Source organism: Sebastes umbrosus, chromosome 8 (assembly GCF_015220745.1).
Source record: "Sebastes umbrosus isolate fSebUmb1 chromosome 8, fSebUmb1.pri, whole genome shotgun sequence".
Taxonomy (NCBI): domain Eukaryota; kingdom Metazoa; phylum Chordata; class Actinopteri; order Perciformes; family Sebastidae; genus Sebastes; species Sebastes umbrosus.
In genome coordinates this window covers 26,180,551-26,203,380 of record NC_051276.1, presented here as the reverse complement: position 1 = coordinate 26,203,380, position 22,830 = coordinate 26,180,551, and the positions used below count along the sequence as shown (strand labels likewise).

The 22,830-nt window shown below is 39.2% G+C and overlaps 2 protein-coding genes across 44 annotated transcripts in view; one reads left to right on the top strand and one right to left on the bottom strand.

Moving 5' to 3' along the window:
- The first annotated feature begins 3,727 nt into the window (after positions 1 to 3,727).
- Positions 3,728 to 5,572, top strand: LOC119492344 (nuclear factor 7, brain-like). Of its 2 annotated transcripts, XM_037776710.1 has the most exons (2): positions 3,728 to 3,859; positions 3,956 to 5,572. In XM_037776710.1, the coding sequence occupies exon 2, from the start codon at positions 4,084 to 4,086 to the stop codon at positions 5,344 to 5,346; it is 1,263 nt and encodes a 420-aa protein (XP_037632638.1). In that variant the 5' UTR covers positions 3,728 to 3,859; positions 3,956 to 4,083; the 3' UTR covers positions 5,347 to 5,572. The 2 variants fall into 2 exon arrangements, with proteins under 2 accessions (XP_037632638.1, XP_037632637.1); XM_037776709.1 differs by having other exon boundaries at positions 3,735 to 5,572.
- A 5,846-nt stretch (positions 5,573 to 11,418) lies between these two features.
- camk2b1 (calcium/calmodulin-dependent protein kinase (CaM kinase) II beta 1) overlaps positions 11,419 to 22,830 on the bottom strand; it is a 79,210-nt gene continuing 67,798 nt past the window's right edge. For 22 of the 42 annotated variants that reach the window (XM_037778954.1, XM_037778961.1, XM_037778952.1 and 19 more), the window contains 4 exons: positions 14,296 to 14,371; positions 14,107 to 14,201; positions 12,655 to 12,888; positions 11,419 to 12,099 (listed from right to left, as the gene is read on the bottom strand). In XM_037778954.1, coding sequence (XP_037634882.1) covers positions 12,656 to 12,888; positions 14,107 to 14,201; positions 14,296 to 14,371 — 404 coding nt within the window. In that variant the 3' untranslated portion in view covers positions 11,419 to 12,099; position 12,655. Of the gene's footprint in view, positions 12,100 to 12,654; positions 12,889 to 14,106; positions 14,202 to 14,295; positions 14,372 to 16,412; positions 16,590 to 17,607; positions 17,752 to 20,081; positions 20,163 to 22,830 lie in introns of all 42 variants that reach the window. The other 20 variants (XM_037778932.1, XM_037778935.1, XM_037778939.1 and 17 more) reach the window with 2 other exon arrangements.

The following is a 22,830-nucleotide window of genomic DNA, read 5'->3' as shown; positions in this document are numbered from 1 at the left end:
TGCACAGTTTCATCAAAACCTGACCTTTCTTAAGGGTATTGTAGAAAATGTCTTTATTACTTATCCTTCAAAATATTTCTAACTATCCCTCTGGGTATCTGGGAGACAATCATAAGTGACTGTGCCTCTTGATATGTTGCTTCATTCAGTAATTGATTATGTAATTATCTCAGGAATCAGATACACAAATAGAAATATTCAGCACTAAAGAGGCTGCCTGTTATTTTGTGTTACTGTAGCATCTTCATTTAAATTCAGATGTTGAGGATACAGATTGCTAATAAATAAAATACTTTATCATTATTTCCATGTTTCTTTTACATTCTTCTTTTTGTGCTTTTCTAATTTTGTATTTTCTGTTGGTGTTAACCAAAAGAAAAACTCCACTCAGCTGTTTAGTGACATGTAGAAGTACATACAGGTGGTGAGGGACACTGTGTGCACCAACACTGGTGTGCTGCAGTTAGATATTCCTGTCCTCTGTTAGAAGGTGCAGGTGACTGACTATGATGAAGAAACAAATGACTATCCACAGTCTTTTCCAACAAAACCCTCCAGGACTTAAATCCACTTTCAGCAGAACATGTGTAATGTTATCTGTAAATATACACTAAAAATAATAATCAATATATGTAATGAGGAATATTAAAGCTGTAAGGTTTTCTCTCCACATCAACATACTGTAGAATGAGTAGAGTGGAGCAGTGGTGGAAGAAATATTCAGAGCCTTTACTTAAGTAAAAGTACTAATACAACACTGTGAAAATACTCCACTACAAGTTAAAGTCCTGCATTCAGAACCGTACTTAGGTAAAAGTATGTATCAGCAAAATGCATTTCAAGTAAAAGTACTCATTGTGCAGTAAAATGTTCCCGTCAGTGTTTTACTATTATATCTGATGTTTCTGGATTAATATTCCTGTTACATTAATGTGTATGCTGCATTTTACTGCTGTAGATGTTTAAGGTTGTGTTGATTTTAACTCCTTTATATACTGTTGGGTAGTTTAATCTGCAGCAATGCATCATATTCTATAAGATCGTCATGTGTTTGTTTGTAGCGTCGCTGTCCTAAAAAGTCAACTTTTCATGGTGTCAGAAAAACAGCCCAGTTTTCAGCGTTGTGACGATGCATTTACCAGCTGATCCAAGAGGCTTTTTAAATAGTCTATTTAGCTTAAGAAGTACTGTAGGAGAATTGTCTCAACCCATAAAGGAACACTTCATCCTTCAGTTTATCACAAACATTCAAAACCAACACATCTGGAGATACAGTACATGGTTTTCAGGAAGAAAAATTGTAATCTGAAAAGTAACTAAAGCTGTCAGACAAATGTAGTGGAGGAAATAGTGCAATATTTCCCTCTGAGATGTAGTGGACTAGAAGTATAAAGTTGCATGAAATGGAAGTACTCAAGTAAAGAACAAGTACAACAAGAACAAGTTTGTTCTTAAGTACAGTTATTGAGTAAATGCACCACTGGAGTGATGAATAAATATACATGGTGCAGGATACATATGTGGAAATGGTAAAACACTGATGCAACAATCACAATCTGGTGCAAAAGTGCTGAATATTTACAACACAAATTGATCCAGTATTTAAGAGTATAGTAGCAAAGTAACACGACCACACAGACTGAGAAATGTACCATGCCTTGTGCTGCCTTGAGGTCTCCATTGCTAGCTTTAAATAGTGCTAACTGTGAGCTGGATTCACTTTATGTTTAGCAATAACTGCAATGTTTGGGACATAACCATACAACCATTTAACCAGCCAACTTACAGTTTCATGCACGCATACATACACATGTCCACAGAGGAAAGACCCACCGACCTGTCAGTAGTCAGCTCAACACTGTGGATGCTGACCTCTGTGACCTCTGTGAGATGTCTCCTTCCAAATGAATCACCCGCAGCTTGTCAGGCTTGTGGTAACAGCTGGTTTATTCCACATCTGCATTTATGACAAAGGACACAGAGTAGAAAGGGGCATCTCTTTTGGACAAACAGCACATGTCTAGTGGTAAATCCTCTGTTGCTTTGACTTTACAGTATGGTTCCATTTTTTTAAATTTATACTCTGCACAATACATTGACACAATGGTCATATAGTGGGTTCATATTAATGTAAATAAATTAAATGACACAAACAGAAACTGTCCCTCTCTTAAATTTCGTACAGAACATATAAACACATATATTTATACAGCTTTCTCATGAGGGATGTTACCTTTTTTTTAATATTTAACATTTTTTAATAGCAATTATGTAATTTAATTACATTAAAAAACACAGACATTAACGTTACACCATAGAAAATACCTAATCAGCATGTTTAAAATATTGCCACACTCTATAAAGCGACATACTATAACATACCTGCTGTGGATAAACAGAGCATGCTCTGTCTGATCATCAACCAAATATCTGCTGCCTGAAAAGTGACGGTGGACAAATGGTGAGTAGTGAGTGATTCAATGACAATAATTCATGTGGTACTTACAGTAGAAAGGTGTTGTACAGTCAGTGGTGGAAGAAGTACTCAGATCTTTTACTTGAGTAAAAGTAGCAACACCACAGTGTAGAGATACTGTTACAAGTAACAGTCAAAACTTTACATAAATAAAAGTACAAAAGTATTAACATCAAAATAGACCTAAAGTACCAAAAGTCGAAATATTCATTTCCCTAAATGGTTCATTTTGAGCATGATGCATGTTATTGGATTATAATTATTGATGCATTAATGTGTTCATCACTTTAATGTTGCAGCTGGTTAACATGAAGCTCATTTTAATTGCTTTATATACTGCTGGGTAGCTTGTGAATTTCCCTGGGGATCAAAAAAGTCTTATCTTATTGTTACCTATAATAATACATCATCATTTATTTGTTAATTGTATTTTATACATGGTATAAAGTAATTTAGTGAGGTAAAAAGTACAATATTTGCCTCTGACTTGTTGTATAATATTTTAGTAAATGTACTTAGTTACTTTACTCCACTGTGTACAGTACATTAACAGTCTGTGCAGCTTTTGTCTCAGAGTCGGCAGCAGATCTGCACTTTCAATAGTTTAATGTGTGACTGATGAGCTTTACACTGACTGTTGTGCAACATGTTGGTCTAATGTCGTCATTCAGAAGTGACTTTCTCTCTGAACAGACTCATAGAACAGATCACTGTCAGAGCAGCTTTGACATTTCAGTGCATTTAATGAAACAAGTGACCAAACAGAGACGTGTTAGTGAGAGTTTGAACAACATTTCCTAATGAAAGGAAAGAAAGCTAAATGAGGGTTGAATTAAAAACTGAATGGCAAACATTTAATCATACTGGATGTGATAAACAGAGTCTCACTGACGTGTTAGCAGAAAATGTTTTCTGTTACATGTTGCTGTTGGCTGAAAAATGAAAAATGTTGTTAAACTGGTTTAGTATCAGTCGGACTTATCAAATGTTCAGTCCTCACTGGAGGACGAAAGAAAAAAACTCTCCTTGTTTCTAGTTTATGGTGTTTTTATGAGCTGTAGAAGTCAAATTCTTTATTAAGTCGATAGGAAACAAAAAAAATGTTTAGACATGCTCCTGTTTGCCTACAGACGAAGACGAATGTATGAATGAAGAGAGAAAAATATACCTCTGAAAACATCCTGACACCATCTGCTGGTGACATAATGACATGGCAGCATTTCCTGCTTATAATAATTCACCCTGTGACAGAGGTGAGTGAAGATGAAAGTAGATTTTGACATTGTTGATCAGAGCTGAGACGCCATCACAGGGTGTGAGATCTCTGCTGGAAAACACACGTTTGGATTATTTGAAGCAATCAAGAGACGGGACAGTAACTCGGTGAGTCTTGCTTTTGAAAGACAATTTAGATACCAAGACAAATGGCTGAGAAAATTGCTCTTGTTGAAAGTTTTCTGAACTGCCATGTGTGTTCAGAGACTTTCAGAGATCCTGTGTCTCTGAGCTGCAACCACAGCTTCTGTTCAAGCTGCCTGAAGAAATTCTGGGAACAAGCTGAAAACAAAAACTGTCCCATTTGTAAAAGAAAATCATCTAAAGATCATATGTCAGTGAACTTTGCTCTGAAGGAACTGGCTGACTCGTTTGCTGGGAGACAGAAAGCTGGATCATCTGAGACAGAAAAAGAAGAGAAGAAGGTGGAGGTGGTGTGTAGTAAACATCCAGAAGAGCCTAAACTGTTCTGTGAGGATGAAGAGAGAGCTGTGTGTCCTGTCTGTGAGTTTTCTCTCCACCAGAGTCACAAGGTGGTTCCTGTAGAACAAGCAGTCAGTGATCTGAAGGACCAGCTGAAGTCTGACTTAGAGTCTCTACAGGACAAGAGGGACAAACACAAACAAGTAGAGAAAACATATGATGAAATAGTAAAACACTCCAAGAAGCAGCTGTTGTCCACAGAGAGGCAGATCAGAGCAGAGTTCAACAAGCTCCGCCAGTTCCTGAAAGAGGAAGAGGAGTCCAGACTGGCAGCTCTGAGGGAGGAAAAGGAGCAGAAGGGGAAGACTATCAGCAGAGAGATGAAGATGATTCAGGAGCACATCTCCTCTCTGTCAGACAGTATCTCTGCTGTTGAAGAAGACCTGCAGAAACACAACGTGCCCTTCCTCAGCAGTTATAAAGCCACTCAGACCAGAGCCAGAGTCCAGTGCTCACTGTCAGATCCACAGCTGGTCTCAGGAGCGCTGATAGATGTGGCCAAACACCTGGGCAACCTGTCCTTCAGAGTCTGGGAGAAGATGAAGGACAAGGTCCACTTCAGTCCTGTCATTCTGGACCCAAACACTGCAGCCTCGAGGCTCTATCTGTCTGATGATCTGACCAGTGTGAGATGTGGAGACACAAACCAGCAGCTTCCTGACAATCCAGAGAGATTCACTAATTATGCCAATGTTCTGGGCTCTGAGGGCTTCAGCTCAGGGAAACACAGCTGGGAGGTGGAGGTGGGAGACCATCCTAACTGGCTTGTAGGTTTGGCTAAAGAGTCAGCTGAGAGGAAGGGAGAGATATATGCCACACCAAAATATGGAATCTGGTGTTTATTTCATCACTGTGGAAAATACACTGATGTTGTTGGTAAGACAGTCGGAGTGAAGAAGAGTCTCCAGAGGATCAGAGTCCAGCTGGACTATGACAGGGGGGAGGTGTCCTTCTACGACCCTGAAGACATGACTAACATCTCCACTCACAGAGACACTTTCACTGAGAAACTCTTCCCGTGGTTCAATATTGGATCAGCTGGTGATGCTAAAACTGTTGATATCAAAATCTGTCAAACTGAGATTCTCTGTGATGTTCAGGGAGGGTGGTGAGGTCGAAGTGATTTATTGGGATTTTTATAACGGAGGTGTTTTCTTGTCAGTTACAGATAATTCCAGTTAGTTCTTTATAGGAGAGAATCTGTCATTTGAAAGTACATGAAGAAGATGTAGAGATCCAGATGAGAGAAAACACAAGATTTGATCTCTTTCAGCAAATAACATGATGTGTTTGTGTCGTAGAACTGGGACGAGTAGATTTCATGTGATCATTTTATTTTTACTTTTACTACAGATTTATTTTTATTTTCAAGTATTAACAAACTTCAGTTTGCATATTTTTTTCAAATAGTCTTTAATTTTAAATCATATCACCACAGAAAGCCTCACCTTACCTTGTTTTATTTTTGACATTTCAGAATTACTTTTCATCTTTTAATTATCCAGGTTGTGAAAGTAATTCAGTAAATAACTTTCTGAAAATGCATTTATATGATTACATTCAGATTTCCAAATGTGTTAAAAAGAAATCAACATCATGTTTTACTTTGCAGAATGGACCAATGTTGATAATAATAATTCATCTGTTATTTCTTTACCATGTGTGACTGCTGACTGTCAGACATATTTTATATATTATCTCTGTTTTATCCAAACAAACTCAATTTACTTCCTTATTTGTGTTTCTTTGACTGTAGAAAATTCTGCAGAAATTGCTTGATAATATTCATATTACTCTTCAATGTTTAAACCAATTTAGAGAAGCCCAAAATTGCAATAAAATTCAAAATATTGACCTTAAGATTGTGTGGATTAAGGCTGCAACTAAAGACTGTTTCTATTATCAATGAATCTGTTGATTGAAATATCAGAAAACTGAAAAATGCCAAATAAAAACAACAAATTCTCAAATTGGAGCAAATGTTTGGAATTTTTTCTTCATAAATAATTTTCTCATTTCCAATAATACATATTAAATGTCGACTGCAAAGCCCTGACCTTGAATTGCATTGTGGATGTTGAATTTTAAAGGTTGCGAGCAGTGGTCACCTTAATCTTGATCTCTTACATTAATCTTTATCTTGCAGACTGCATAGCAGCATTTATTTCATAATTCTTGAACATTTATGAAGGCGGAGCTGCTGTTTGTTCCTGTGTGTTTATGTTAATTGTCCATTAGACGTGAAACAACCCATCAGCACATGAGACTGTGTTGGATGAACTGCAGGATTTCACACTGTGGATTCACTTCATGTTGGATTCAACAACTTGTATGTTTTCTACCTGGTCAGCAAATATTCTGGTCAAAAACATTAGGGACGCACCGATACCGGTACTGGATCGATATCGGGCCGATATTGATTCAAATAACTGGATCAGATATCGGTGACAATGAGGCTGATCTATTTAATTAAATGTTATGTTTATATACTATATACATTATATACTGTAATTTTAATTCCTGTTTAAGTTTTGACCAATTTGTTGCTGCATTAAAATTGTTTACACTTGAATTGTAATTACTATTAATTTTGAGGATTTTTTACCAAGTTACTGTATGATTTATTATTTAATAAAAAAGAACAATTAAATAAATTTATATCTATGTTTTTATTGGTCACATTTTGTTTTACAAAGTTATGAAAGCAATGTTTAAGTCAAGTCTGATGTTGCCTTTCACATAAAAGAATGATCCCAGTCACTTCCACACAGTGAGGCATACAGCTTCTTACTCACTGGTATCAGATCGGTACTCGGTATCGGCTGATACCCAAAGCCCAGATATCGCTATCGGTATCGGGACTGAAAAAGTCGGATCGGTGCATCCCTAAAAAACATTAACGAGTTCATTTCTGTCCCGAGTTTCTTCTATCAATATAAAATCAAAGCTGTGCTGCAACACAGAAACTGATTCACTCTTCTATTTAAATGATCATTTTATTGATAACACCTTAACACATTTTCTTGAAGTTATAGAAACACGTGTAGCATGTAAGAGAACAGAGCAATAATCCGAAGAATCAGAGAACTAGAGGATTAATATTATTATAGAGAAGAAACCCAAAGTGACAGAAAGAGACAAAGGGAAACTAGAAAGAGCCGACTGCAGAGAAATGATTGAATAAGGTTGGAAACAGAGGGAATGGGAGAAAGAGTGAAAGACGAAGAGAAGCCAACTCAGTGTTGTCAGTGCAACTTAGTCACTGGCTGGAGAAAGAAGATGGCAGAGGTTCAGAGTGAACACAGTGGCTCCAGTTTATCTCAGCGATGCTTCATCTGACTAAACAGCTGACAGGAAGGCAGCACAGCTCGCACTGACCTCAAGAGACCAGAGAAGGACCGGTAATGTAGTTTATATGTAGAGCTGCACAATGAATCATTTTCTGTCATGATGTCAGCTTTGATCTTTCATACAGAATCAGGGTTTATTAGCGCTATTGGTGCATTTCATTTAGTTAAGAAAGTAAAAAGCATCTGGAAACAGTTGCTGATATAAGATGAATAAAGGAGAATGATTTTGTTCCTCAAAATCTCTGAGGAAAAACAATCATGTAACAACATCATGATGTCAAACTGTAATCATTTTGGTCATAACTGTGATCAATAATTATAATGGGAGTTTTTCTTATTCTACAGTGATAAACTGCTGTTGTCTCTGACTGCATTGTCTGATAGATTTAGAGACACTAAAGTCAACTTATTGTGCAGCTACATTAGAAGCATCAATGTGGCCTCCATCTGAGTGTGTTGGTGCTTTACTTTGTGTGACTGCGCCCCCTGCTGGAGCTCATTCACTCTCTGAACTGCCTCTCATCTGTCAGTTGGACTCAAAGTGCTGTGCTATGGAGGTACGAACCTGCCAAGATAAAAAAACAAATAAATAAATGTCTCGATAAATACATACAAATGTCATTAAATGTACTAAAAATATTAAAAATAGATGTAGGCATTGTTTAATTGATAAAATGTGACATAAAATGATAATTGCTTCTATATTTATTTATCATTGTATTAATTCCCCTATATACTCTTTAATTTAATTTTTATTAACTTTTCCATTTCTTTATTTATTTTAAATTAATTTGTATTATTATTTTAAATGTATTTGTTAATTAATAAATTAATTAATGAATTAATTAATGATTAAATTGAATGTATTTAAGACATCAATATTTCTTTATTTATCAAGTAATTTATTTATTCATTTTTTATTTTGGCAGGTTTCGTCCTCCATACTGTTCCTCACAGTGACATGCAGGCGAAGTGAAGCAACAGTCACTCTTGGTGCTGATGGTCAACAAGCGCTCCTCGTTTCTTTGAGCTACGTACAAAAGGCAGCCCTTCTGCACTGACAACACAGAGCCCCATAGCAAAGCATGCGAGGTCATCTTCATCACATTGTCATTATCATCATCATCATCATCATCATCACTGTCAACATCCTCATAGTGCCACAGTCATTAACATCATCATCCTGATCATCTTCATCATATCATCTTGAGACAAAAATAGTTTTATGCACTTAAAAAGCTGAGAAAATAGACAGAGAAAGGTCGAGTACACCAGCATTCAGTAGAAAATGAGAAACAAAAAGGAAAACACCAAAAAACAAGTGTCCCGTTGACTGTCATGCAAAGAAAATGCCAGCTACGCTTCTAGTTAGTTGAAGTTGTGTAATACTGTGTACTCCCTCATCTTAACTATGTGAATCCTATTATATTGATTTTCAAGGCTAGTAAACACACTATGAAGAACAGAAGAACAACACATTTGTACTGTACATGCTGCTATCTCTTCTTTTTTTGGAGGGGGTTAGGGGTCTGGTAAGCATGAACGCCTTCAGGTAACCTTTGACCTTTCAGTATTAGAACACTGTTACTGGATGAGACACGACTACAAAAAGACGGCTCAGTGGTTCACCTTAATAAAAATCTTCATTTGAAAAAAAAAAAAAACTTCAGCACTTAAAAAAAAAAGCATGAAGGTGAAGCTTTTGCAGGGACAGTTTACTCAATATACAATCCTGTATAGAGTGGTGCAGGATCATGCATTTTTGTAGGCAAACCAGGAAGTTAGCATCGCCATGGTTCCCTCGACAAAAAGTCAATAGGATTTTTCCATTGGGTTTGGGATTATTGCGGAAAATTCTGTGTGTGCCACTCTGTGGCAAACAAACATTTATGATACTTACACATTTTGTTCAGCAAGATAATAAATAAACTTTTATGATTTTTGAAGCCAGAAGTAAAAAGCTAACGTTAGACCAAACTACACCACGCTCGCATGAGCGCTCGCATTCACAACGAGGCTGTAAAGGCGGACAAGCCGGCGTGATGACGTTTAGTAGTCTCTTGTTAGCAACCGTCTTTTTTAAGAGGCTTCAAAATTCAGGAGTGAGATATTTACTGACGTATTTTATATCATAGAACAAAACGTTAAAATCTCTTCAGCTTATTTTAACAACAGACCTTATTTCAGGCATCTAACTAAAAACCCATTGACTTCCAGACTAGAGAACCGGAATTGCTAAAAACTCATTTCCAGGTTTTAGGACTCATTCCTGTAGCACTCTATTATTATAGATTTAAAATGATAGATGTCCCACTCTGGCAAAGTGGTAATGACCTAAGTGGAAGAAAACGATGGACACCATAAAACTGCAAAAGCAATGTCAAAAACAACTTCAATCTAAAGTTGCAGAAGAAAAACAGCAGAAAAAGCAATTCACACCATGTTGGTCGTTACAGAAAAACACATGCAGGATGCAAATTGGGTGTACTATCCCTTTAAAAACAGTCATGTTTTACATGGAGCAGTATCCCTTTGAACAACAGACAGTACTTGCACGAGTGCATGAGCTGTACAATAGGAAAACAAAACCAAAAAAAAAGAAGAGAAAAGCACAATAATAATATCCACTAAAATAAATAAATAAATATTCAAAAATAAATAGAAACCTGAGGACTACTCACCAAACCGACTGCCCGGCCTCTTTAATATCTTGGTCTGACCAATAGGGGCGAGACAAATGTGAAGGCAGCCAATGGTGGACGAGCAAAGTACAGAGGTCAAGTCAAACCCCAACAAAAACAGTATGCAGTGCTGCAAAGTCCATCGGATTAATCCTGCCACCCCTGGCACGAGCACTTTACATCATAAAAAGATGATAATACATGAAAAACACAATACATGAAAAAAAAAAAACAGATCAAATCATAAGAAAAATAAAGCCCTGGGCTGAAGGCAGGGGACTGATATGTCCTCCGAAATAAAGCCTTCTCCTTCCATCTCTCACACACCTCCAGACTTGTAAAGAATACACACTGACAGCAACCGATGTACTGTACATGCTTGCAGACACACTCACAAATATTGCACCCTGTTGCAAAGGACTGCCCTGAAATGAGGAACCAGACCACAAAACAGAGAAGCCCGACACAAAACTCACGATCTGTGGACGTTTATGAACTCAAAGTACGGCGGAAAACTCCTCGATTCTTCATCACTGATATGAGTATAAAAGTGTATGGCATCTTTCTACACTGTGGCTTTGGAAAGTGAGAAAGGTCCCGGTTCTTTAGAGTACGGATTTCTTTTGTTAGGCATTTTGATTGAAAAAAAAAAGGTGTTGTGTTCCAGACAGCACCGAGATTTTAGCGAGTTAAAAATATCACAACTTTTAGGAAGAGCCCACTGAGCTTCATTCAGCTGTTGCCTAGCAACAGCAGCATCCCATCCCCGAGCACCTTTTTAAACACCACTAGCCCCCCCAAAAAAAGAAGAAAAAGAGATGTATGTGGATCATCATTGCGTGAGGAAAGGCAGCAGGTCACTGCTACTGTGAGCAAAACATAGTGCTCAGTTTCTTCTTTTCGTCATGAAAAAATATTGCGATTCTAACAAGATACTTTGATGTTACAGTATAACGTATTGCAGCGAGAGTTAAAACAACAGGTTCCTCAAACTGTACATTATGTTTGAACTAGGGCACTAGGCATACGTAAGGACTCACTCTCTACATTCACCATCAGACACACACACCCCTTCCAAAAAAAAAAGACAACAAAAGAAAGAAAAGAAAACCTCCAAACAAACAAAAGCATGTTGACCATGAGTTAGGGCGCAGTATTATAGCTCACATACAAGAAGCAAATTACAAAAACTGCCAATATCATTTTCCACTTAATAGCCACAATAAAAAAAACATCCACTGTTAATATAGGGAAAAAAACATGCTTCCTTAAAAATATAAAGAGAAAAACAAAAAAAAGATTTCTTTCAACTCTAGAAACCACTGGCATCAAGAATTTCGAATTATACAAATTACATATACAATTGCAAATGTGTAATATAATAATAATAATATAGTAATACTAATAATAGATTTTACTTAAAACTTTACATACTGTATTTCCAGTGCAGTGTTTATGTCACACAAGTGTGGATTCACAGGAGGACAAGAGTTGTGGGGACGGGAGGAAGAGACCAGAGGAAGAAGGAATCACACCGAGTGCTGAAAACACCCCCCCCAACCCGCCGCCAATCACCCAGTGTGCCGGAGGAAAAGAAGAGGAAGGATGTCGAGCTGTTTGTTTGAGAGCTGTTAGAAGATGTTGTAGGGCAGGTGACAGACCGTAGTAAAAGAAGAGATGCATGCTGGGGGTTGAGGCCGGGCGTCCAGTGAAGGGAGGGTTTGTTGTTGAAGTCACTGGACTTGTTCTTTCATCCCTTCCTCCTCCTCCTCCTCCCCCTCCTCTTCTCACTCCAGCAGAGCACTCCTGACGGACAAAACTATAGCATTCAAACCTGAGAAGGAAAACAAAAGAGCGTCAGATACTGTTTAACCCTCTGAGACCCACAATAGACCTGTTTTTGTCGTTTTTAGGGGGGCACAGGGGGAGATAGCAGGTCAACAGTAGATGTTTTTGGCCCCGGGGACGAAGGGACGTTCTTAAGCTCGAGCAATTCAAGGAGTTGTTGCATTTATTCTCCAACAAATAGTCTAAACTGTACACTCACTGCTACGTTCACAGTTATAACGTTGTAACTTCACACTCTCTCTCTCTCAGTGCGTGTGTGTCAAACTCAAACACAGAGCGCAGAGGACAGAAGCAGCGTAAATGACAACGGAACAGAGACTCTCAGTGTAACCAAGCTTATAGTTTTTTTGCAGATAGCCCTCCGAGATTTACTCGCCAAACGGAAAATCTATCCGCGTTTGGCGCTTGGCGGGTGTTAATTTCGGACCATGCTCTCAATTTATTGTTCTCACCTTCTGTCCTCTACTTCCACTATGGTTATTGTCTTTAACGGGGAAATCCCTCGCTGAATTATTAATCAATCCAGTGCTGTGGTCCATACCTCACTGGAGTGGCGCAGCTGGTGCACCTGAGCAGTGGAAGTGGATGTTCTGCCACTTGCTGTCTCTGCGATGCCAGACACGAGTTTCCTCCGACTGGCTGGACCGCGGCCGACCCTGGTTGTCAACATACTGAGTCAGGCGGATGTAAGCGATGCAGGCCGCATCCTCGCCGATCAGGTGGACGTGTGGGTTCAGGATGGTGGTGTGGATGGGCTTGCTGTTCTTAGCCAAAACTGAAAAAAAGATGACAAGAGCGATGTCAGGAGACAGAAGGAGCGAAGCGACACTAACTACGTAATGTGATGTGTAAATGTGACACATCATCTCAGTCTCAGCGGATGTGGGGGCTGCTGTGGAATATCTTCAGCCATCGTTGTTGAGTCTAGCTTTTTCAGGATGGAGCTTTCGTTAGATTTCTCTACTTACATTTTTCATTTCATTTCTGCCTGTGATAATATTTCCTAATGTGGTCTATTTCTGACACCTGAAAACAGCAACAGGGTGAATGGAGAGATGCACAACAGCTAAATGAGAGAAGACTGACCACATTTCTCTTTTTGAGCCCCATTTTTCTGATTCAGACAAATCAGACGTGTAAGTTTACACTAAAACTAAAGATAAACAAGATAAAACAACAAGAAACAAGATCAGGAAATAAAGATGTCGCGCTAGAATTACCGCCTCACGGTTGTATGCCCGTGGCCAATCAGTCAAGTTGCAGTTTACATCCATGTCTGTCTAAAAATGTCATCACTTCATCATTTTATCCTGTTAGACATTTGTGTAAAATTGTCTTAATTGGCATATGAATTATTGGGTTGTGGCTTAAAACGTGTTTTGTGAGGTCACAGTGACCTTTGACCACCAAATTTTAATCAGTTCATCCTTGAGTCCAAGTGGACGTTTGTGCCAAATTTGAAGAAATTCCCTCCAGGCGTTTCTGAGATCGCGTTCACAAGAATGGGACGGACAGACGGACATAAACAAACCAACCAACCAACAAAAGCCTAATGCCTCCAGCCCTGGCTGTGACATACAGGCGTAGAGGCAGCTCTGCGTAGGAGTGTGCGCTCAGTTGCACGCCATAGCCTACTTCTTGCCTTGCTTTCGACGACATCAAGCTCTGGCCCGTGCTCTCTCACACAGTGGTCAACATTTTGGCTGCACTGGCTGCTCCAAATGCCATGAAAAAAACACTGATTGTATGATCAATTTATTTTTTAGAAATTCAGAATTTTCTATTTTAGAAAACAGAATAGGGGAAATTGTCTGGAAACAGAAATGTTTTTTCTATACTCTCTTTTCTTTTTTCCATACTTATCCAGACCTGGAAATTATTCAAATCAAATTCCATACTGCGTAGGAACCCTGATTAATTACAAGCAAGACTGCAAGAAGGGATTTAAAAAAAAAAAAAAGACAAGAAATAGTAACAAACTGATCAATCTTACGATTCTCAAAGTAGAATCTGTGGAAATCCATCCCCTCGACCAGGTTGCCCAGCGCCTCCGGCTCAAACGAAGTCAGTCCAGGGTCGCAGATCTTACTGGAGGGGAATAAGCAGGATGTGTTAATGAAGACAAACAACAACTTTAAACTATGCAATTGAACGCAAACCAAACACAAAAGCTAGGACTCACGCGTATGCCTCAAAGTCTCCATTGTTGATTGCCTCTATCAGCTGCTCGGTGATCTTGATAATTTCTTGTTTGCGTGCTGCAGAGGACAATAGGCACGGAAGTTAATCAGAGGTAATCGCAACAGTTGGACAAATGGAGGGTAGTTCGTTTTGAAATCACTTTAATTTTCACACAAAAACACAGATGCTCAGGCAAAGGCAGTTAGAACCCCAACATACATTCATACTCATTGAGAATACTGTTATTTGTGAAAAAAACAAACTGTTGAAAGTTTCAATTTCTATATAATGAGCTGGAAAAATATGCTTCACAGTGAAACTGTTTTAATTGTGCTAAGTGTAGATTCTGTGTAACAAACACCTGTGAAGATGCAAGTTAATTCACTCTTGAATTAGTTTAGGAAAACATTTTCTTATACATACAAATAAAATCAAGATGAACAGAGTGTAGAGTACGCACATCCCAAAAACTTCCAACAGGTGCTGGAACAAAAAAATCAAAGTAAGAATCAAACAGAAGATCCGTACAATGTATTAAAGGTCCAGTGTGTAGAATCTGGCAGTATCTAGTGGTGAGGTGAGGAGATGGCAACCAAGTGAAGCCTCTCCTGTGTGCCAAGCGTGTTGGAGAGCTACGGTGGCTGACGCGAAAAACGACTCTGGTCCAAGCAAGAAAAGTAAACAGAGTTTAGTTTGCCCGTTCTGGGCTTCTGTTGAAACATGGCGGTGCAACCAGGGCTGTTGCAATAACTGCAATACCGTGATATTGACAAGCCAACCGCAGGGGATGGCAAGTACCCGCCAAAACCGTTTAGTTTTTTCTCTTTTTGTATTCTTTGCAATGGGAGCGCCGCATTTTTATACTTTGCTACAAACGGCAGCAGCGTGCTGAGAGTCTATTCTGAGCTGAGCGCTGCACGTTTGGTATTTTTTTCTGGTTGTCAAGAGTTGAAAAATGTTCAAATTTGGGTAAAACTCAACAATGACCAACCGTCACATCCTACATGTAGCTACAAGCGCTGGACAACAATGGAGGAGAAATTAATACACATAGACCGGCGGGTATTCTATCTTGTGCTGACATTTTGATATTCTGCATCACAGCAACCAAATCACCTCAGCTGAAAAAAACACTGCGCCTCATTGCCCTTCTTTGATCTGCATTTAACAATAAACAAGTATTTAATTAGGCTGGTTTTTAAACTATCATCTTATTCATTTATAAAGCAACAATATACCCAATAATACTCTAACAATAAATCTTATTTATACAGGATAAATAAAGTAGTTTTCAAAATTAAATTCTCTGTGAAGAGAGGACCTGCTCCATATGTAGATAAAAACATGTCATTCTAAGGTAACGAAAAAACAACTATTGTTATTATCAGGTGATTATACACTAAAGAAAACATACTTACTAATATTATATTCCATTTCTGCCAATAGATCCCCCTAATCTTTACACACTGGTCCTTTAAAAAGCTCCCAGCAAGTGTAATTGCCTGACGAAGATCTCTGTTAGATCGAAACGTTGCACAATTAAACTTGCTGGGAGCTTTTTAAATAACCGGTGTGTAACATTTAGGGGGATCTATTGGTAGAAATGGAATATAATATTAATAAGTATGTTGTCTATAATCACCTGATAATAAGAACTGTTGTGTTTTCGTGTGTGGATCTTCTGTTTGATTCAAACAAATAAAATCAAACATCTACACACACATACAATAGAGACCCTTGCTCATCATGTGATCCTGGACGACAACGTCAAACACTGTAATACGAGCACACACAAGGCATCTCCTTGTATTACCTGTGTATTTAAAGACATCACAACTAGTCAAAAGCAACCAAACGATGCATACATCCAGTGCTCTCCATGGCAGACTGGAGACGAGGTTAATAAGGCTCAGAAGCAAAACGCACACACATCCAGATGGTTCAACGTCCAACTTGGCTGACTGTTACACAATGTACATCATGTACCCATTTACCAAAAGTAGAACGCACTGTTAAAAACGCTTGCTCGCGCACAGGCCTGCGCTGACCTATCATTTCATTAGGCCCCGTGATTGGCTAACATGCGTTGGGTCGGGGTGGGTCATGCTCGGTACTCACTCTGAGAGGAAGACAGGGAAGGGCTGGAGGGGGAGTGAGGGGGAGGTGGGGAGGTGGTGTGTGCAGGTGGAGGGGCGGGCCTGGCGCTAGGTACCGGCGCCGGTGCAGCGTCACCCTCGGGTGCAGGGGCCACCGGCACCCTGCGAATGCTGCTTACCAGGTCTGTGAGCCGAGACACTGAGTGCCGTCCAGGCGAGATGGATGGATGGGTGGAAGGGTGGTGGAATGCAAAAGAACAGATTAGAGAATAAAGGAATGAAGACAAAAGGAAATCCCTTTAGGAATTTGTATATTTGTGGTCACAATAACTCTAAATTAAACTACAGTGTCTGAAATATTATCAAATATCACACTTTTGTTTTTGCACTCCACACAGAGGAAGATTCAGCGGTCAAACAGTTCTGGTTTTATATGGAATTTTTCATTTAAACTGCAGTATTACACCTCCTATTTATCCTAAGAGTTTAGGCTTGTCGTGGTCGTCGGTGTTTTGCGGTGTTCAGGCACACACCGATTGCATTACTTGCCAACCGCCTCCACCGTCGTTTTACTTTAAAAATAAATAAATAAAAGAAATAGAAATAAAACCCAAATAATAATTTGTAAAATACTAAGCGTGTTATCAATACATAGGCCACTTTTTTTTTCTCTTCCAGCCCTCGTCTACAGCAGTTTTTCCTTATCTTTTTTTTCTGGGGACCCACTTTTTAAAAATGACAAACCATCACGACCCAAATCACAATAGGCCTTTTCTATAAATCAGTTTGTGCGTAAATTAACGTTTTGTGAACCATTTTCACCGCCATTTCCGCATCACCTTATATTATCTTGAATAGGTAAACCGACCATTTGGAAGAGATATATACGTTTGATAATTCACAACTTTGTTTTATGCATGTGGTGTTGAAAACATATACAAATGTTAAATACTTTATAAATGAGACTAAATAAATGCTTTTAGGCAGCTTTAACAAACAGAATGTATGCTAGTCTATCATATTAGATTCAGAGTTATAAGTAGGCTACAAAGGCTCCCTCATGTGGCTCAAAGGCGTACTGCAGATATAAATAAAAGACTGGAATAAATTCTGCTCATTTATTTGTCGACCCTGATAAAATCTCCTAATAAAAGACCCGGTCTTTGGGAAAGACTGGTCTACAGTATGCTCCCTGTTCTTGCTCTTTTACTACTTACTCTGCATGGGGACAACAGGGGTGTGTGGAGGGGAGGGGGCGGAGAGGGCAGCGTGAGGCGGAGTGCTGGATCTCCCTTCCCCGTCGGATGTGGGCCCTGAGCCCCTACGCACTGAGCCCAGCAAGTCAGCAAACTTTGTGGCAGCTGAATTTAAGGAGGGGAGGAACATGGGAGACAGAAGGTTGACCACAGCATTGTGGTCATTTTATGGTGTCAAAAGAGTCTCATAAGCGTTCACAAACAAATGTCAAGTTATGTAACTCCTAAAACACAATGCACAAATAAATGCAGAGTGATTTGTATCTGTAAATTTCTATCTGTGCCTCTAATTTACAACTCGTATATCATCATTTGTACATCAACTTAGCATTTTTCAAATGAAATGTATTTGTGAATCTCCACCTACTTTTGTGAATTCTTCTGAGACTGTTTTACCATGCTGTTTTCACACAAAATCCACAAATAGAGTGAGGATGTGACTAGTAAAATGTCACGTGACTTGTGTCTCATTAAACACAATGCACAAATAAATGTAGAGTGACTTGTATCCGTAAATCTCTATCTGTATCTGTGCCTCTTATTTACAACTAGTATATCATTATTTGTAAATAAACGCAGTTGTACAAATGCATGGTCATATTTTTACTAAAACATCCCCATTTGCACGACTTAATAACATTCATAATCCTTATATCTATTTACAAATGATCAATTTAGCATGTTAAATTGGAATTTTTAATTTTTTTTAATTTTTTTATTTGTGAATCTCAACGGATTCCTGTGGATCCTTTTGAGACTGTTTTACTGCGCCGTTATGTCTCACAAAATTCACACGTGTAGTGGAGAGCCAGCGCTCTCCAAAAGATGGCGCTAATGCAACATTTATGGATGCCGCAGAGAAAAGCGAATGTATAACTAATAATTGAACTATATGACTGGATAGGTACATGTGACAGCTTATGTGCACACGCATTAATGTTTAGATTAAAGAGCTGACAAATCTGAAGCTTGTGTGGAATTTATATTACAGCAAACTATTAGACATACAGACCAGTAGGCTACGGGCTGATAACTACTTACTTTGTGGTGTTTAATTAATGTTATTAATGAACAGGGCTGTCCAAGTTAACACGATAATAACGCATTACGCCAAGTCGTACTACCTTGTCAAGAAGGAGGCTAAATAACGCTCCAAACTTGCGCTAAATTTTGGAGAGGAAAAACTGGCAAGGCCATTTTCAAAAGGGGTACCTTGACCTCTGACCTCAAGATATGTGAATGAAAATGGGTTCTATGGGTACCCACGAGTCTCCCCTTTACAGACATGCCCACTTTATGATAATAACATGCAGTTTGGGGCAAGTCATAGTCAAGTCAGCACACTGACACACTGACAGCTGTTGTTGCCTATTGGGCTGCAGTTTGCCATGTTATGATTTGAGCATATTTATTATGCTAAATGCAGTACCTGTGAGGGTGTCTGGATAATATTTGTCAATGTTTTGTGTTATTAATTGATTTCCAATAAAAAATATATACACACGTTTGCATAAAGCAAGCATATTTGTCCACTCCCATGTTGATAACAGTATTAAATAGTTGATAAATGTCCCTTTAAGGTACATTTTGAACAGATTAAAAATAATTTGCAATTAAATATTTTAATAGTTTGACAGCCTGAGTATTTGAACAACTGTTGTGTTTATTTACAAATGATGATATACGAGTAAATTAAAGGCACAGATACAAATCACTGTGCATTTATTTGTGCATTGTTATATATACGAGTTATATAACTTGACTTTTGTTTGTTAATACTTATGCAACTGTTTTGTCACCATATCATTCAGATGAACAAACTTTGTCTTGCACTAAGACGAGCAGGCCACTCAGCCGAAGTCTCATTTACTGTGAAATTGTAATAGTGGATGTTTCATTAGAGCTCTCCGAGACAAAGTCTGACTCACAGACAGTGAAAGGTACATAAAAGACACAGAGCATGCTTAGGAATGAAAAACAATGTCAAGACACAGATTGTCATGGAGCAGTATCGTGTTGCTATCCCACGTACGTCCATGAGAAGGAGACAACGAGTTACTCTAAACACACGTGGCCTCGGTGAAACAGGGAGAGGAGGGGGAGAGGATAGGATAGCAGAGGAGTAGAAATACTACAAAGAATTTCTCAGCGTTTTTCAGAAAGGCTTGTTTTTTTTTGGACTATCTATGTTGTTATTGGATGTTTTAGATAGTAAAAGATGGTGCTGACTAAGAAGACTCTAATGGAGGAATGAAGCACAGTATAAGTCAGGGTGCTAGAGGGGTTTAGTGGTGCCAAATGGCAGCAGATGTATGCTTTTAATACATGCAGGGACGCTGAGCGGAATACACACAAGGAAGGATTTAGTCAAGGTGAGTTGCTCGTAGAGCATCACGAATGTTACAGGCTGCATTTGGCGGGCCATGCTGACTTACAGTGCACAGCAGCTGAGGAGCTATCCGGCTGGGAGCTTGTGCTGGACTGCGCCTTAAGCGAGCTGTTGTCTAAGCTCTTTCCTGATGATATGCACACAAACACACACAAACACACACAGAATGAGACCAAATGCACACATGAATGCAAAGAGAGATGACAAAAGCAGACATATTGCGCCCAAAAACAAAACGGAAATGTCACAGTGAGGAATGATGGGAAGGGCGAAAGCGAGCGTGAGATGACACGGTGGGGGCAGATAAACACAAGGCGATAAACCCAGTCAATCTTTTCTCGCTCGGAGAAATTGCAGCTACTTTTCACTGGCAGTCCTCCCGTCACCAGATCTCGTTGAAAAAGAAAGAAAAACATTTTCCTTGTTATCCCAGTTAATGGCTCCATTACAGCAGGATTAACAACTGTAGCTGCTGCATGTGGGGTTTTTACTGAGACTTTAATGGAAGTCTCGCCAGTGAGCAGAGGATGGATGGTGACAACGGTGTTGGCCATGATAGTGAGCGAGAGTCGGATGTTACTCATTACCGCTCGTCTGTTTAATCAGCTGGCACACAGGGAAACGCAACAAATGAACACTTAGAGGGAGAGAAAGCGTCCCTGCAGGAACAGATAGATGGCACGAGAAAAAGTTTTGTTTCTACATTACCACCAAATTTCCAGACCAACGCAAACAATCCACAACATTTGCATCAATAATAAATGTTCCTACTCTCAGAGAGCAAACATAACGAGCAGGAAATCTCAAGAACAAACACGTCACAGTACAGCCCACACTGTTTGACCGACAGGAGTCCAGTGCAGAAACATCCCGTCAATTAGCACTTAATTCCACTGATGTCACAAAAAGAAGAACTTCAGGATTAGCAATTTAACACCAAGTAATCCCGCAAATGAAAACTGATGTGAACAATTATCACATACACAACGAAACTGTAGATTAACGACAAGCAGCCCTCAGAAAACTCTCTGTAACATACTCTCTACTATAAAAGAATTGAGAGTAACAGAACAGATATGTCGTGTTCAGATGCTCAAAGAGCCAGCACAGGTGTTGGGTTACAACCCAGCTGTCGAGAACTCACTGACCTGACAACATCCTACGAAAGGCCGACAAACTGTTCCACTAACCAAACCTGACTCCCCTTCCTCCCGCACTCACCTGGCTCTTGTAGTTTTCTCTGGAGCTAACCGCGCTATCTGCCGGTTCGTATCTTAAGAGGCTTACAACTGCTGTGCGAGACTAATACTATCCAAGGGTGGCGCTAGCAGAGCGGTGTGCTTTTAACGCCTCTCTGGCACTCTGTCTCCGTTTCCTGCCACCAGGGCTAAATTTAGACACCTCTCCCTTTAGCCCCGACCCCCCCTCCCAAGGTGCCCTTGCCCTCTCCTGCCAGAGGAGTGGGTTGGTAGGGCTCCAATCTGGGACCTTGGAAGGGAAGGAAATGGTAGGGGGAGCATACCTTTCACTGTGTGTACAGGGGAAGTACAGTAGAGCCCGGGGGTATCAAGGACTTTCAGGTGACGCAATGCTCCTTCGGCCTACTTCCACCAAGGGTGGTTTTAATAATTCATTGAGCAACAGGGTGAACTTTCATGAATCTGATAATTATTTATTATTCAGAAGTAGGGATGTCACAACACCAGAAATGTTGTAGTCCATACCAATACCAGTGAAATTCCACGATTCACAATACCCAATCTGATTGCACAGTAAAAAAACAAACAATAAATCCCATGTACTTCAACGTACACTCCTTTATTACTGTGTGCATACTGTTTTTGTGAATTTATGATTAATCCCTGATCATCCGCCTCAAGTTTCAAAAACTAAATTTTACAAGATTACATTTGAACACATAATGATAGTTATAATTAGGGCTGTCAATCATTTAAAATATTTAATCGTGATTAATCGCATGATTGTCCATAGTTAATCGTGATTAATCGCAAAATCGCTCATTTTTTATCTGTTCAACATGTATCTTAAAAGGGAGATTTGTCAAGTATTTAATACTCTTATCAACATGGGAGTGGACAAATAGGTTTGCTTCATGCAAATGTAAATATTTATTATTGGAAATCAATTAATGACACAAAACAATTACTTATATTGTCCAGAAACTCTCACAGGTACTGCATTTAGCATAACAAATATGTCTGTAAAGGGGAGACTCGTGGGTACCCATAGAACCCATTTTCATTCACATATCTTGAGGTCAGAGGTCAAGGGACCCCTTTGAAAGTGGTTATGCCAGTTTTGTCCTCGCCAAAATGTACCGCAAATTTGAAGTATTATTTAGCCTCCTTCGCGATGATGGATTCTTTAGGTTTTCTAGTTTTATATGATACCAGTATCTTCACTCTAGCTTTAAAACTGAGCCCGCTACAACCTAGAAATTGCAGTGTTGCATTAAAGAAATGAGTGGTGTTAAAACAAATTTGCGTTAACGTGTTAACTTTGACAGCCCTAGTAAAAATAAATTGAATAGATTGGCCCCATTGTCACCGATATCCGATCCAGCTATTTGAATCAGTATCGACCTGATATCCAATCCAGTATCGGTGTCGGTGCATCCCTATTACAGACCTTCATGATGGCTCTGCCATGGTTGCTCGGGAATTTGTGACATAGCAAAGTCTCTATAGGGAGGAGGAGGAGGAGGAGGAGGAAGAGGACATTCTGTTCTGTATAACGGGCACCGAAATGATACATTCATAACCCGATTTAGATGC